Source organism: Schistocerca gregaria, chromosome 1 (assembly GCF_023897955.1).
Source record: "Schistocerca gregaria isolate iqSchGreg1 chromosome 1, iqSchGreg1.2, whole genome shotgun sequence".
NCBI classification, from domain to species: Eukaryota; Metazoa; Arthropoda; class Insecta; order Orthoptera; family Acrididae; genus Schistocerca; species Schistocerca gregaria.
Genome location: NC_064920.1, coordinates 1,004,530,398 through 1,004,548,191, shown reverse-complemented (window position 1 = coordinate 1,004,548,191; position 17,794 = coordinate 1,004,530,398). Strand labels below are relative to the sequence as shown.

The 17,794-nt window shown below is 39.3% G+C and overlaps 1 protein-coding gene across 1 annotated transcript in view; it reads left to right on the top strand.

Moving 5' to 3' along the window:
• LOC126278671 (nucleoside diphosphate kinase homolog 5-like) overlaps window positions 1–13,328 on the top strand; it is a 55,514-nt gene extending 42,186 nt beyond the window's left edge. Inside the window, exons 3-4 of the mRNA XM_049978914.1 lie at window positions 4,036–4,348; window positions 13,085–13,328. Coding sequence (XP_049834871.1) covers window positions 4,036–4,348; window positions 13,085–13,284 — 513 coding nt within the window. The 3' untranslated portion in view covers window positions 13,285–13,328. The remainder of the gene's footprint in view (window positions 1–4,035; window positions 4,349–13,084) is intronic.
• The last annotated feature ends 4,466 nt before the right edge of the window (window positions 13,329–17,794 follow it).

Below are 17,794 nucleotides of genomic sequence, written 5' to 3'. Positions count from 1 at the left end.
GAAATTTTGTGGAATCATTGCTTTCAACTAAGACATTTAAGTTGAAGTCTGCTGCTATAACAACTTTTTTCTAACATCTCATTGTGGTGAAATATCAGAAAAATCATTATATATAAACATCAGCCAAAGTTAAGAGACAAAAGCCAACAGGCAATAAACCAATTTATTCACCATTGACTACTTACGGCAGAATAGGTTTGAACATTAAATATACAATTACGAATAATTTTCACAGTGAAGTAAAAATTTACAATTTAGTTCCATATCTTTTACTCTTGTCGAATGGGTGTTAGAGTAACCAATCATACACCTTAACTTTGAAAAGCAGACAGTGGAAGTTCATTAAATAGTATTCAGTTTGTTGTTTTGTGTGAGTCTGTAGTGTTTGTGAGTCTGTGTCTCAGCATATCAAGATTCAGTTTGCCTCTAGTATTGTGAGGCTGTATCATCTCTCTCGCAGTGGACTCATTTATGTTGCTTTTGACATGAAGCAATGTTGTACATATGCATAAATTAACAACAGTTAATATTTGGAGTATGACAAAGAGGGGATGGCAGTGTTCCTTAGGTGTAACTCTGCTTATTATTCTGGTGGCTTTTCTTTTAAAAAAATTTCAGAATTTCACTGACATAGCTGGAACATCCCAATAGCACTATGCCATAGGATATATGTGTTTGAAATAGGCCAAAATATGCAAACCTCAGAGACTCACCAGTGACTACATCCGTCAGTTTCCACATGAGATAGCTTACCGGTACTCTTGCAATTCTCTTGCAGACATGGCTAATATATTGTTCCCAGTTTAATTTCCAGTCAAAGTGAAAGCCTAACAGCTTTACTGATTTACTTTCCACAGCTGTAGCCAGACTCACAATTAGATGTTGTGTTTTGTCAGAACTGTACAGGAGTTCATTGGAAGAAAACCAATTCCTTGCTAGTTCTAACTTTTCCTGTGTTGCCATATGCAGTTCTGTCATGTCACGATGGGTACTGAGCAGTGTTGTGTCATCTGCGTTAACACATTATCGAATCTGCTTCTACATGCTGCATGGTTAGGCACACAGTTAACTGTAGTGATGAACAGTGGCACTCCAATCCAAACTTCTTTGAAAGAAGAGCATCTGTATTTTACTGATACAAAATGCTTTCTGTTGCTTAGATATGAATCAATTACATGTAAAGATGGGCTGTATATGCCATAATATGTCAGGTTTGCAAGTACAGTGTTAAAGAGTATACAGCCAAAGGCTTTGCAGACATCACAAAGTATACTGATACTAGATCTTTATGTTCAAATGCAATTAACACCTGATTAACATCTTCAGTGACTGTAGCAGTGGTATTTTTGTCATGTTGGAATCCAAACTGTCTGTTGGAGAGAAGATAAGCCTCCTGAATAGCTATTTAGCTAGTTGTACATTAGATCCTAAAAACTTTGGAGAAAATTGGGAAAGTAGAAATTGGTCAGTGGTTTTGGGGTGATGCTTATCTGCCTTCTCTAGATTCTAAACAAATGTTGAAGATGATATAGAGAGGTTGACAAATGATATGTATTATTTTTTTTAGTCACATAGTTGGAGAACCAATAACAGTCCATACTTCTGGGGTTTGAGGATCTTGACACAGCTTTTATAATATCCTTGAGGGTGACAACATTCTATTGGAAGTCATGCCCCTTAGGTGGCTCAGCACCAACAAGATCTAAAGCACAAGTATCATTTTGTTTAATTTTGTCTTTCAGCTTCTTCACAGAGATTATAAAGTAATTGTTTACTTCTTCAGGGTCCAGTGCTACATCCTGTGTGTGGGTTTGAGACTTTTCTTCATTAATTATGTCTCATTCTGCTTTATATCCATTGGGAGCATGTTTACATGCAAGTTTGTCTTTGTAGTTCTTTTTACATTATAAAAAGACCTCTATACCAGGTGTCATCCAGCTCAGGCTCGTGTACAGTCTGAGCATATCTTCCCTAGTATGAGCCAGCTCATCTGTGTACCATTTGAGCTGTTTATTTTTCTGTTTATGCTTAGGGCTAATTATGGTTAATGGTTAACAATAGTACAATATTTCAGTGAGTTTTTTGATGAAAATAATCAAACGCTTTTTCCCCAGTGCCCTTCCCAAGTTGTGTGTTGTACATAAGTCCCTGATAACATCAGCTGATCTGCCAACAAATAGATTAACATATTCATCTTTCTGGCCTCTTATCTATGTAGAATTAGACTTGATGATGGCTGATGAATCTGACTTAGACAACTGATCACAGCAAAATATTAAAATTAACGGTTCTTAGTCTGCCAGTGCCTAACTAACAAGTCTGTTATCATACATATCTCTAGAAAAATTAACCATAATGTATGCAAGCAGGCATTATTCTGTATGGGCCTGTAGTTTGTACAATGTACATTCAGAGATCTTAGTATATTAAAAAAAAATGTCCTTGGAACATGTTCATCCCAGATGATCATTTCAGTGTTGAAAACACCACAGGTATTGGCTTTTGTCTTAGTTTTCAAAATTTTCCTCATAAGCAATTCAAATCTTTCATCAGCAGAAGTTTGAAAGAGTGGATGGTCCAAACATACATTCAGTTCTCTATTGAGAAATCAGTCAGCATTCATTGCCACCATTCAAGGAGCATTTACCATACACCTTCTTTGGGAATGAGTGACACCAATCTTAGAATTAAAGATTTGGTAAGGTTACTAGGTTTCATTTCCCTTTTTGTAGCCATTAATGTAGAGCTATGAATAAAAAGTAGTGCATGCAATACTAAGTACTATATATATACTAAGATGGTATCTGTTCATTCGGACATGTCCAAAAGAACAGATATCATCAGTGACCATGAAATTACAATGAAATTAACACCCTTAGCTGCTTACAGCTACGTCAATGAGGACAGATGAAAATGTGTGCCCCAACCAGGACTCGAACCCGGGATCTCCTGCATACATGACAGACGCTCTATCCATCCGAGCCACCGAGGACGCAGAGGATATTTAAGGCTCACTGGTCACTTGACCATCTTCTTCTTCTGTGCGAATGCACAAACAGTGCCCGAAATCTTACGGGAATTGGCAACGTGCCACGAGTAATGAGTATAATTGGCGGGGGCACTACGAATGTTGTGCGGGACAATACATTGAGAATGCGAGTTTCGCGGGAGGTGTGCCAGAGATAAATCCCTGCAGTTGTGTTATCCTCTGTGTCCTCAGTGGCTCAGATAGATAGAGTGTCTCCCATGTAAGCAGGAGATTCCAGGTTCGAGTCCCAGTCGGGGCACACATTTTCATCTGTCCCCATTGACGTATGTCAGTGCCTGTAAGCAGCTAAGAGAGTTCATTTCATTGTAATTTCATACTAAGTACTCTTTGCGGTGAATATGGTGAGTTTGATTTAGCCATCTGATTATTGCCAAGAGCTCAAACACTACTGATTACTGAGCTTAATTCATTGGATACTTTTTGTTGCAGTTATGCTTCAGCAGTTCTAAATTACTAATGATAGTTCCAACTTAATTGATTACAGGGTTTATTTCACTGTTGCTGTTTGCTGTACTATAGACAATTAAAATCATTTCAAAGATTCATTTTAAAAAATTCTTTATTCTTGAGTATAAACCATGTCAGTATGCTGTCAAACATGATATTCACATATGTGGCTGTATCTCATCTCTTCAGTCTTCATAATATAGGCTTTCCTTTTGCTACATCAATGAAAATATTAAGCATTTCAGAATGCAATGTACTAAAGAGAAATGATACCTACAAGCTCAACATTTTCGAGTGTTGTAGTTTCTCAAAACCCAAAAAAAATGTGGCAAACAGCTGTGGCTAATTCATTACTAGCCATAATTATATTCTCCAGAAAGCAATTTCATTCATTTGAGAAATAAGTATTGAAATCTGAAATCCTTCAATTGCCATCACATTCACTGAAATATACTCATCTTGCTTCATCTTCTTGATTAAGTAGTAATATCATAATTATAACATACAACATCTAATAAAACTATTTTTGTTTTCTGTAGGAAAGGAAAGTGCATCTCACTCCAGAGCAAGTGAGTGAACTGTATTTTCAACATTATGGGAACCTGTACTTCCCACTATTAGTAGCACACATGTCCAGTGGCCCAGTCATTGCTCTTTGCTTAACAAAAACAAATGCTATAGAAGACTGGAAGCTTCTTATGGGTCCAAAGTGTGTTAAAGTTGCGAGAGTGGAGTACCCTAAAACACTTCGAGCAAAATTTGGAGATCCAGATGATGAAATCAGAAATGCACTTCATGGAAGTGACTCTGAGGAAATGGCTGAGAAAGAGCTACACTTCTTTTTTCCTGAATGTAAGTCCATGTGATACAAGGTTATTTAATGTCAAATGTTTCTAGTTATCAGTATAAATTCTCATTACTAAGCAGAAAGACATGTACAGAGCTACACAGAGAAATAGTTTATTAATGTTAAATAATCTTAAATCCTAGCATTGGCATGTTTTTCTACTTATTCTGAGAGAACTTCTGTGATGATAAAGGATCTTATGCAAACTATAGCCATAAAATATCAAAGAGTACATTTGCTTTGTAATTAATTTTCTATTTGTGAAAACCACACACAGATGGAGCCATCAACAGGAAAAACTTGCATTAATAACAGCTTTCCTATTTATTTGTTGTATGTCACTTGAAGACAGGTGCGAAACATCCCATGAAAGCCTACTTTCAAAGTTTCAAGAACCAGAACTAAGTAAGAAATCTAGGAACATACTACCATTTTCAATTTATTGCTCTCATAAGGACTGCAAACATAAGAGTAGACCAACTAAAGCATTCACAGAGGCATTTAAACACTCATTCTTTCCACACTGTGTACACAACGGGAACTGGAAGAAGCTCTAAGTGGTACGATGGGAAGTACCCTCTGTCAAACGCTTCACAGTGGTTTGCAGTGTATAGATGCAGATGTAGGACTTTCATTGATAATAAATGAATGAGCAGTATATGTGTTCTGTTTGCAAGTGAAAGCAACCAAGTTCTGACAAACTGATAAATTATGGGCCTGAGCCATGTTAGTTTGCTTCCAGGCACATTTCAGACAATGTGCCAGCATTGAGTAATGTGAGTTTAATTATTAATTGCTCAAATGCTAATCTTCAGTGATATGTTGAGCATTATAAATGATGACTTAACTGTGTACTTTACTTTTGGCAAAGAAAGTGTTTTCTCCACTTCCTGTTAAACTTAACATTTTACTAAAGAGAATTTTTCAGCCATAGGAGCTAGTGTAATAAGTGGGCATCATTTTCATCACTTATGAGGGCAAACACATATGTTTGCTGGAAGCAATATACTGAGGCTCTAAGTTCCAAGACAGAGACCACAAATCATTATCCAATATGATCATGACTGCTTGATGGGCAATAGCAGTACACTTGTCTGACAAGTCAGAATCTTACACTCAGTATGACATTTTTAACCCTAGTAAAATATTCTTTACAAAAATTATGGACCTTTTTTTGATGGCATCTGCAACAGTTACTCTGGATTAAGTCTGAGCTTATTTCAACAGTTAAGGTATCAAATGTTACCATTACCGATTCCAACTTGCTACAAAGTCATCATCAGATTATTTGAATATGTTACATAGTAACTCATTTTATTACACAGTAACCCATATTGTTTACATAATAACAATATAGTTATGAAACTCATGATACCTATTCCACAAAGACTTAAGAGCACAACAAATGGCTGTAGCCAATAAATTTGAGGCAGTGATCAATCTGAAAATTACTTTGAACTTTACAGTGTTTAACTTAGCATATTCTGATTGAATGGCAATAGATGAGTTGAGATTATACACATTTCTTTTACCTTAGACCCACAGTGAAGAGATCTTTGTGGATGTCCATTACATCAGAAAACCAAAGCATAAATTATCTATCCCTATGCATAAAAGGAAATGTCCTGACTTATTGACTCATCAACACCCAGCCCGAACTGCAAAGGATGGAAACTTGAAATTTGGAGAGGGTGTTGATCTTATACTGAGGCATAGTTTAACTCCCTAAGGGTTGAAATAGGAGATGACAGGTTTTTTTAAATATGCCATTATTAAGGTAATTTTGAAGCTAGAAATGTGGAAATTGGTATTTGGTTTCTTGGTGAGAGATTAAAAAAAATATATGCATTTCAGCATTTTTTGAAATTTAGCCCCCAAGGGAGCGAAACAGCAGAGTAAAAATTTTATGAAAACATTTCATTATGAAAGCAGAACTGGTCAGAAGTAGACCTACATTCAGAAACGACATGCTTCTGTGGCCTTAATTAGCATGAAAGGTTCGGAAGGTTTTGCAATTTGTGAACTAAATCAAAGAAAGATATTTAACAGTCACCACAACAAACTGGCTTTGTCAGAATTGCATATAAAAAGAAATGGATCTTTAACACATTTAATTTTTCACTGTGCTCAATATATGTTTATAAAGTTATTTTGTTGTAATTATTATGCAAACTAATAATTACTGATGACAAAATAGATGTGATACCATGTTTAAATATGATTCTGTGACCAAAACGTTACTGAAACAGAGGATGACAGACTAAAGGCCGAAATACTAAATGTCTTCTTCCAAAGCTGTTTCACAGAGGAAGACTGCACTGTAGTTCCTTCTCTAGATTTTCGCACAGAATACAAAATGGTAGATATCAAAACAGATGACAGAGGGATAGAAAAACGATTAAAATCTCTTAAAAGAGGAGAGGCCACTGGACCTGATGGTATACCAGTTCGATTTTACACAGAGTATGCGAAGGAACTTGCCCCCCTTCTTGCAGCGGTGTACCATAGGTCTCTACAAGAGTGTAGCATTCCAAAATATTGGAAAAGGGCACAGGTCATCCCGTTTTCAAGAAGGGACATCGAACAGATGTGCAGAACAATAGACCTGTAACGTAACATTGATCAGTTGTAGAGTTTTGGAACATGTATTATGTTCAAGTATAATGACTTTTCTGGAGACTAGAAATCTACACTGTAGAAATCAGCATGAGTTTTGAAAAAGACGATTGTGTGAAACCCAGCTCGCAATGTTCATCCACAAGACTCAGAGAGCCATAGACACAGGTTCCCACATAGATGCCATGTTTCTTGACTTCCGCAAGCCATTTGATACAGTTCCCGCCATCCTTTAATGAACAAAGTAAGAGCATATGGACTATCAGACCGATTGTGTGATTGGATTGAAGAGTTCCTACATAACAGAACGCAGCATGTCATTCTCAATGGAGAGAAGTCTTCCAAAGTAAGAGTGATTTCAAGTGTGCCGCAGGGAAGTGTCATAGGACCATTGCTATTCACAATATATATAAATGACCTTGTGGATAACGTTGGAAGTTCACTGAGGCTTTTTGTGGATGATGCTGTAGTCTATCGAGAGGTTGTAACAAAAATTGTACTGAAATGCAGTAGGATCTGCAACGAATTGACGCATAGTGCAGGGAATGGCAATCGAATCTCAGTGTAAACAAGTGTAATGTGCTGCAAATACACAGAAAGAAAGATCCTTTATCATTTAGCTACAAAATAGCAGGTAAGCAATTGGAGCAGTTAATTCCACAAATTATATGGGAGTAGGCATTAGGGGTGATTTAAAATGGAATGACCATATAAAATTAATCGTTGGTAATTCAGATAGATGCCAGACTGAGATTCATTGGAAGAAACCTAAGAAAATGCAGTCCAAAAACAAAGGAAGTAGGTTACAGTACACTTGTTTGCCCACTGCTTGAATACTGCTCACCGGTGCAGGATCCGTACCAGATAGGGTTGATAGAAGAGAGAGAAAAGATCCAACGGGGAGCAGCACTCTTCATTACAGGATCATTTAGTAATTGCAAAAGCCTTATAGAGGTGATAGATAAAACTCCAGTGGAAGACTCTGCAAGAGAGATGGTCAGGAACTCAGTACGGGCTTTTGTTGAATATACCTTCACTGAGGAGTCAAGCAGTACATTGCTCCCTCCTACATATATCTCACGAAGAGACCATGGGGATAAAATCAGAGAGCTCACACAGAGGCATACCAACAATCTTTCTTTCCATGAACAATACGAGACTGGAATAGAAGGGAGAATTGATAGAGGTACTCAAAGTACCCTCCGCCACACACCGTTGGGTGGCCCGCGGAGTATGGATGTAAATGTGGATGTAGATTGTATGGATGTATATTCAGTAGGGAACAGGCTCTCTGACCACAAGGCATAACCAGCTATACTAAACAGCTTATCTGATTACAATTAAGTTATATGTAAATAATTTTCTATCATGTAGATAAGAAGCAGAAATACTTCTCTATGCTGATGATGCAAGTACTACAATCAAGCCTAGTTATCTTCACTAAGACTAATGCTGAAACAAATTATGCCATAGAGAAGTTACACAAGATACCATCAAAGACAGGCCTTCAAATATCACATAAGAAAACTCGTTAAATGGACAAATTACATTAAAACATCAGAAGATCCCCAATTTAGAAAGAGCCATTAAATTCTAAAAAGCATACAGCATAATATGGATTTACTGTGATAAAAAAGTAATGTCTAATAATGTGAAACTTCAGCATTAGGACACAGTTGTTTTGCCTGAAGCATTATATGTTTCAGAAATTACATTTCTAGGAGGCCACTTAAAATTTTATGAAGTTGACAAGGAAAAGTGCAAATTTCTCAGAAAAAATGTGGCTCCTATTAATATAAATGGCATATGGGTTAAAAGAAAAACTACAGACATATGCACAACAGTAGATAAGTTCACTGATGCAATCTAAAAAGATTTGTGGATTTCTATGATTGCAGCTGCTGAATGGACAACACTAGATTAACTAAAAACCTATGTAATATAATAAATTTATAATAGGTGAAAATTACTTGATTAGAAGGAATTATGTAGGACTTAGGAGAAATGAATGCCACACAAGATACCATTAGATTATGTAAAGCCTTTGGAATCCTACTTGCAAATCACACATTCACAGAGAAGGATAAAAGGGTCATGGAAAACAGTGGAAATCAAGAAACAACAAAGAGACATCATGAAGAGATTTTGGGATGACAAGAATAAAAGGAAACTGTCAGACCAAGGTAACAAGTTCACATGTGCTCTTTATCTGGGGATAATGAAGAAAGGAGAAGTAGAAGGAGAAATTATTTACACTATACACCCCTGAGCCATAGTTGGCACAGAAAGAAGTAAAGCATTCAGCCATAAAAAATCTTTGACCACCTACCCAGTGATGTAAAGTATTTATGAATTTAGTGGATAATAAATTCAACTTCAAACAAAAACTTAAATCACATCTATGCATGTAAAAAAAAACGCCTTTAAATGCTAATGTAAATGGTCATCAGTCTGTAATATTTTCCACTGAGAGGCTGTACTTCAATTGTAAAAGGGACTCATTCCATATAATAGTGAGGGCTGGCAATTACAAGTCCTGGAACATGCAAATAACTAAGTAATAGACTTAAAGACTAGACCATTCTGAACACGAAGCTTTCAGCTCCTCCTTCTCCTGAATAATTCTTAATGAAATAAATCTTAAGTGAATGGGTGGATGTCAGTGTCCAATGGGTACAATATTCATGTGCTCTGACCAACTGGATACCTAAGAGCTGATGCTGGGCTTATATCTCCTCCTTCCTAACTGGCATTCAGCATGTCTCCTCCCTTCCTCCTGCCACCAAATCATTCCATCTGGGGTTCATGCCTAGGGATACATGCTGGTAGCATCTTTTCTGTGGCTCTGCCTTTCCTTGAGGTCAGTTCATTGTAGGATATCTCCTTCTTCTTCTTCTTGACCAGACTCATTTTGGATTTCAAGGCCTTACTAAGAATGTAGCAATCAGTGGCTCCCTTGCTCAAATCTCAATAAATTTTTTAATTACATAGTCACAGAAGTTGGACATATGTGTCAGAACCTTAGTATGGTCATAACCTCTCTAGTGTAATTCTGGAACGCAAAGTTCTGCAACTGCTGACCTGTTAGGCAGATGCGGCCTGATGTGCCATTGCTGTTCTCAACAATGATCTTTGACGGTACGCTCAGTTTGGCCATTGTAAGTCGTGCCTCATTGTCAGGCAATCTAATAGACCCTGAATATCTATCAAATAGTGCCTGTGTTTTATCTGGTGTAAAGAAGACAGTTTCCACTTTCCAAAGAATGCATCCAATCTCCCTGGACAGCGCACCATAAAATGGAATAAATGGCAGCACTTTTATCAGAACATTTTCCTCATATGTTCCAGTTCTGGGTTGAGGCTCTCATTGTCAGAGAGGGTGCAAGCTCTGTGTAGCAATGTTTTGAGAATGCTGCTTCTCTGTGCCTGGTGGTGGCAGCTCTTACAATGCGTGCTGTGGCCCAACATGCTGTCAGCTCTTCTTTTCTTTTTACCAGGACATCCAGAAAAAGGAACACTCCAACATCTCCAGCTTCTGTTATAAGTTGATGTTCTGTTGTATGAAACTAAGATGCTTAAGAAAATCATTCCACTGATCTATTCCATTTGGTCATATGATGAAGGTGTCATCAACATACCACAAGAAACCCTTAGGGCTTCCTCCTTGAAGTGTTCCACATACATGTTGGTGACAAAAGGTGAAGGTGGACTCCCCATGGCTATGCCTTCTGTCCACTAGTAGTAACCACCATTGAAAAGAAAGTATGTCAATGTCAAGACCTGTCTGAAAAGTATGTCTCTGTCAAATTTGCAAAGGCATTCTGATGAAAAGAGACAACATTGACACTCACAAGGATGTCAGAATCACCAACCTTAAAGTTGTTAAGACAGCAATATCCATGAATCTGGGAATATGATTTGGACATTTTTCAACATCAGGTACTTAGTGTGGGAATGCTTCTGTGTACCAGTGTTGCCAACTGGGCGGGAGGGGGGGTAAAGGCCTTTGAAAGTCCATAAAATCTCAGTGGAACAGGGACTCACTTTCGTAGATTCTTGAAAAGTTCACCAGGAAAGGCAGATTCTTTGAGAAATGCCATGATCTTCCTCTCAACTCTCTAGATAGCATTAGTGTTGATAGAAATGTTTGGTTTCATAGGTTTATTTCACAGAAGAGCATGACCCCTATCTAGTAGCTTCGACATGAAACTTATGATGGCCTTTCAGGCAGCATCAAGAGGTATTCTCTCTGATACACACACAGATTTTGATGTTTGATGTCCAGTGACCTTCCTTCATATGAAGTCTTCTGTGTCCCAGGTGACACCGTCAGTCCATTCCCATTTCCAGGAACAGAACTGTTCGGCCAGCTGTAGATGTTATTTCAGTGGCCCTGTAATGGTCAAGTCCAGGCACCAGAGAGTAAGGCATTCTCAAGGCATACTTTCTCCTGTAACATGGCTAGGCTGGCACATTTCTGCATTCTTCTGGCTGCCATCAAGTTGATGTGATGCATTACCTTCTCAAATTTCAGCACCACATCTTCTTCATAGCATCTTAAAAATGAGGGCAAAGGAAGTCAGCAGATGGCTTTTCCAGTGGTGTAGCTTGTCAAATCTTTTCATGCTGTGATACATCTCCTCCCTGTAGGGGTATATGATGCATTTCTTCAGTTTCTCCTGGCATAATTAGTTAAGAAATAGTTCACGGTTGATTGGGTGGAAGTCAGTGTCCAACGGGAACAATATTTTGGCAAATGACCACATTACCATCATAAAGTGCACCGATGAACTGAATTCCTAGGAAATGGCACCAGAATTATATCTCCTCTCTCCAACCTGGCATTCTGTATGAGGCCCATGCCTGGTGCCAGTTCCTAGTCATTTAATTTTTTGGCATATTTGATGACAGCAATATGGTCGTTTGCCAAAATGCTATGTCCATTGACACAGAGATCCAGCCATTCACCCATGATCTATCTTGTCAAGAAGCTTGCTGATATTCTAGAAATAGAAGTGTTATTATTTGTTGGAACAGAACATGAATGACAAACAAAATTTAAGCAGGATGTCACTGATCAGTAACCTATTATGAAAATATAAATGTTTGTTATAAGGATATAAATTATTAACTGTAGAATAATGCGCCATCTCACTAACTACAAACAAACTACACTGCTAATTTTTTGTTGTGTCTCATATACCCATATAAGGTGATTAATAGGTGATTAATAAGTGTATAAATCACTATTTACTAGTCACAGTACTCCATAAAAAAATTTCTCATTGTTTTATACCAGAGAGAGAGAGAGAGAGAGAGAGAGAGAGAGAGAGAGAGAGAGAGAGAGACTGAAAAATTGTTAAGTATAAATCACTGCAGGCAATAAAACAAAGTAAAATAAAAATAAAGGTAGCTTATTGTTTAAAATAAAATCATATAACTGACCAGCACATTACCATACTTTTCATTCAGAAAATATATTACATAAAACAATGAAAATTAAGCTATAAACTGATTTCCTCTAAACATATTCTGTAACTTATTAGTGAATGGAAATATGCAACTTAGGTTCTGTGTTTTTAATACCTATAGAAGGAATATAGATACTGAAATTTTTAATAAGTTTCCGCAACTATTGATGCTTTCATACTGGCTCTACTTTCCATTGACTGCAAAGACAATATGGGTTTTCTGCCTACTAAGTGTAGCTTGTGGTTGTAATATAAGTTACTTTAGGTACTTCTGGGTCAGTATTATATATGTTACATAACAATCAGTATACAATTAATACTGATAATTTTGGTCTAAGATATTGTGCAGATAGGTAGTTAACTAATACAAAGTATTACCAAAAGTGAATTGCATTTACATTCAAACAACTTTTACAAGATTCTGGTATATAGGCTACTGTCTGCATATAGATGATTGATATGTATGATTGTCCATTTAAGTGATCATAAAAAACATAGACTTTATCAACCTTAGAAAACTCAGATATAAATTTAATAGTGTTGTTAATATTTGACATGATCCATGGAAAAGGTGTTAATCTAATCTAATCTCTAATCTAATGCATATGTTTACATACTTACCATATACTTATTTCAGTTCCCTCCACTTTACAGTGTTGTTGGAATCTACACTGAAAGGACACCATCCAACATTCTACTTGGCAGAAAAAGTAAACCCTACTTTGGTTGAAGGATTGACTGCTGTTTGCAAAGTGAAACCTGTAGATCCTGTGATATGGCTTGCAGATTGGCTGCTCACACATAATCCCAACAGACCCAAAACAAATGAAATCTTGTCTAACTTACCAACCTAAACCACAATGTAATTTAATAAATACCTTCTTGCAATCTAAAACAAGACATAAGAATTTTTTTTCGGTGAATGTGATGTGAAGGATAACAATATAGCAAACACATCAGCTCTGTTCTGTAATCAATAAAATAGTATTTACACAAGATAGTTCACAATACATAGTGTTAGGTGCTGTTTTACTTACAAGTCAAAACTCAGTGTTCTGGCTCTGTTGGGGTCAATCAGAGACAATAAAGTAGACTTTGGAAGCAATTAACAAAAACTGACATGGCTTTTTATGGTAATGGAATGTTCTGGGTGGGATCCAAGTAACTTAATAGGTACAGAGGACCAGTCAACATCAGAAATACCAGTACAACTTCATAGTTTCCTAATTAAGTAAAAAATTAGTTAAGAGATGATTTAAGCAAAAAAAATTGATGATGTTACAAGCTAGTTGACCAAAAAAAACGAGATGATTCCAAAACAGAGTTGTCTGCTACCGCAGCAAAAAACAAAAAGGGCCACTTTAGATTAGTTGGAGAAAGATTTAGATGCTCATATTAGCTAATCAAGTCAAGAGAAAGTAGAAACAAGCAAAAGAATTTTAATGCAACAGTCCAAGGTTGTACTGCTAGTTAATGGTGTCTAACTGGAACAATATTTCAGTGATCAGACATGTTACCATCGTCTGGTCGCTGAAGAACTGAACTCTTGGCTGAATAATATCCTCTGCACCCACGAGCTGCTTGTCCATGACCATGCATCATCAGTTACAGGGAGACTAGTGTCAGCATCTGTGATAGTGATGATCTGCCTGGATGCCAGATCCTTTTGTTTGCTGAGAGTATCCTCGATTAAACTCAGTGCTGGTTCCCAAGCCTTGCTAAGATTGTAGCCACAATCTCAGCTGACGAGATCATCCCTGATGACAATTTCTAGCCTCGTTAATGACACTGTCCCAGTGTCTGGAAGTCTGTGCCAAGATCCTGGTATGTTGGTACTCCATAGCATGATTCTCGGAGAAACAGTGATCTGCAACCACTGACTTATTGGGAACAACAGTGCCTCTGACATTCTTGGCAACAATCTTCAATGGTGTGCACTGTCTGTCCAATACATGCCTTCCATATTGACTTGGAAGCTGGTATGTGCTGGCCTACCACAAACCAAAATCATCTTTGACACTTCTCACTACCATGGTGTATAACAAAGTGATGTCAAAACGCACCAGGATATCTGAGTCTTTCAACCTGAAGCTGTCAAGATGTTTTACAAAATCCAGAGAATTGCAGATATTATGAGTGCATTTAACCACTCAGTGGAGTACGAACATATCTGGATCTTGATACAGACTTCCAAATACTGGTACAGCATCATTAGGGACACAACAGAAATTTGCACCATGGATGATCTCATCAACTGAGATGGGGGCTATAATTTTAGTAAAGCTTGGGAACAAGCACTGAGTTTATTAAAAAGACTCTCAGCAGCCAAAAAGATTTGGCAGCCAGTGTGGATAGAGAACTTACCGGTAAGTCAATGCTATCACAGATGCTGATGCAGTGTCTCTGTGACTGCTAATGTGTGGCTGTAAGTGCAGACCACAGAGGGAGCAGCTTGTGAGAGTAGGGATATTAGGCAGCTGTGCACCCTCAGGAACTCAGTTTGTCAGTGCACCCATGACGAGATGTATTGCAGCATGAAAGCATGAAAAAATTCGACAACGTGTGCAACAGAAGGTGCCTTTGCTGAGTGCTCTTGCAGTTTCTGAAGAGAAGTCATGCCCAGCATGTTGTACTGAACTGAACTTTGCTAAGGTCATGCTTCACATCAATCCTGCTGTAGCCAGAATTATTAAGAAACAGGCCAGCCTTGCTTTGGTATTTGAGAGAGTGCACTTTACCTGCCGGAGCCTTCAGTACAATTCCCAGGAACTACACTCCTGGAAATTGAAATAAGAACACTGTGAATTCATTGTCCCAGGAAGGGGAAACTTTATTGACACATTCCTGGGGTCAGATACATCACATGATCACACTGACAGAACCACAGGCACATAGACACAGGTAACAGAGCATGCACAATGTCGGCACTAGTACAGTGTATATCCACCTTTCGCAGCAATGCAGGCTGCTATTCTCCCATGGAGATGATCGTAGAGATGCTGGATGTAGTCCTGTGGAATGGCTTGCCATGCCATTTCCACCTGGCGCCTCAGTTGGACCAGCGTTCGTGCTGGACGTGCAGACCGCGTCAGACGAGGCTTCATCCAGTCCCAAACATGCTCAATGGGGGACAGATCCGGAGATCTTGCTGGCCAGGGTAGTTGACTTACACCTTCTAGAGCACGTTGGGTGGCACGGGATACATGCGGACGTGCATTGTCCTGTTGGAACAGCAAGTTCCCTTGCCGGTCTGGGAATGGTAGAACGATGGGTTCGATGACGGTTTGGATGTACCGTGCACTATTCAGTGTCCCCTCGACGATCACCAGAGGTGTACAGCCAGTGTAGGAGATCGCTCCCCACACCATGATGCCGGGTGTTGGCCCTGTGTGCCTCGGTCGTATGCAGTCCTGATTGTGGCGCTCACCTGCACGGCGCCAAACACGCATACGACCATCATTGGCACCAAGGCAGAAGCGACTCTCATCGCTGAAGACGACACATCTCCATTCGTCCCTCCATTCACGCCTATCACGACACCACTGGAGGCGGGCTGCACAATGTTGGGGCGTGAGCGGAAGACGGCCTAACGGTGTGCGGGACCGTAGCCCAGCTTCATGGAGACGGTTGCGAATGGTCCTCGCCGATACCCCAGGAGTAACAGTGTCCCTAATTTGCTGGGAAGTGGTGGTGCGGTCCCCTACGGCACTGCGTAGGATCCTACAGTCTTGGTGTGCATCCGTGCGTCGCTGTGGTCCGGCCGACCACTGGCGACAACATCGATGTACTGTGGAGACCTCACGCCCCACGTGTTGAGCAATTCGGCGGTACGTCCACCCGGCCTCCCGCATGCCCACTATACGCCCTCACTCAAAGTCCGTCAACTGCACATACGGTTCACGTCCACGCTGTCACGGCATGCTACCAGTGTTAAAGACTGCGATGGAGCTCCGTATGCCACGGCAAACTGGCTGACACTGACGGCGGCGGTGCACAAATGCTGCACAGCTAGCGCCATTTGACGGCCAACACCGCGGTTCCTGGTGTGTCCGCTGTGCCGTGCGTGTGATCATTGCTTGTACAGCCCTCTCGCAGTGTCCAGAGCAAGTATGGTGGATCTGACACACCGGTGTCAATGTGTTCTTTTTTCCATTTCCAGGAGTGTATTTACACTACATTTACAATTGGCCAATCTTTCTAGTTCGTGGACCTGGGATTGTGTTTATGGTGTTCCACCTATAGGAAGGCCGCAGGATGTCAAATATCAAAATTATCACATCTCTCTGGAAAACCATCACTGGAGGCCCCATGCAAGATGATCATAAGTATGACTGATAGAGTTTAGTGTCAACGCAGTTTCAGTTCTGGAGAAGGGGTGTAACTTTGCTCCTGCCCCTCTGTTCACACCGGTCATGGACATTGCCAGTGCAGTTGAACAAGTTGTGGCATGACTGTTGCCTGAAGCAGCTGAAGAAGCACATTGTGACAATTGCTGTGTTCTGATGAGAACTAAGCCCTTGAAGTTGAGCATTACCAGCAGAGAGAGTGCCACTATTCGGGATCTGTGAGATTGCCCTGAGATTGTCAAAGGCCATGCTGCTATTGTTCTTTCACACAAAGACTACACTGAAAAGATGCAGAGCTTGCTAGGTGACAACTCCTACAGGAAAATCAACTCTGATCCTACAAAGAAAGTAGATAACAAGACTAGGGCTCTTCTCAAGGAAGTGGATTCACCAGAGGGAGTCACCAAAAAGCTGTTACCTCAAGAACCTCTACTGCAAACACTTTATGGAAGCTCTAAAGTTTGCAAGGATGGGGTACCCCCCTTGCCAGCAATATTAGGCTCCTACATATTGCTAGCAAAATACCTGGTGGAAATACAAACCCCATACATGGTAAAGGCACATATCATATCTGCAGCTCAATGGATTTTGTAAAACATTTCATCAACTTTAGGGTGAAAGACTCTGATATCCTGGTGAGCATTCACTTTGCTTAGTTATTCACCAGGATATCTCTACGAGAGTCACTAGAGCTTGCTTATTGGTTAGAAATTAGCTGAGAATCATCAACCTTTCCAAGCATGTCCTGACCTCTATATATTTTCTGTTTAATAGAGAATACTATTTGTAAATGGAAGGCGTCATGATGGGCAGCCTGTGGTCACGAATATGAATATGGAGAATTTTGAGGAGGAAGTCTCAGCATCATCCAAATGGAAACCCATGTGTTTTTTATGTTATGTGGACGACACATTCGTCATCAGGACCTATGGAAAGGATAAACTACTTGACATCCTTCCATGTTTGAGCTCCATGCTTCCCAACATCAAAGTTACTATGGAGACCAATGCAGGAGGAA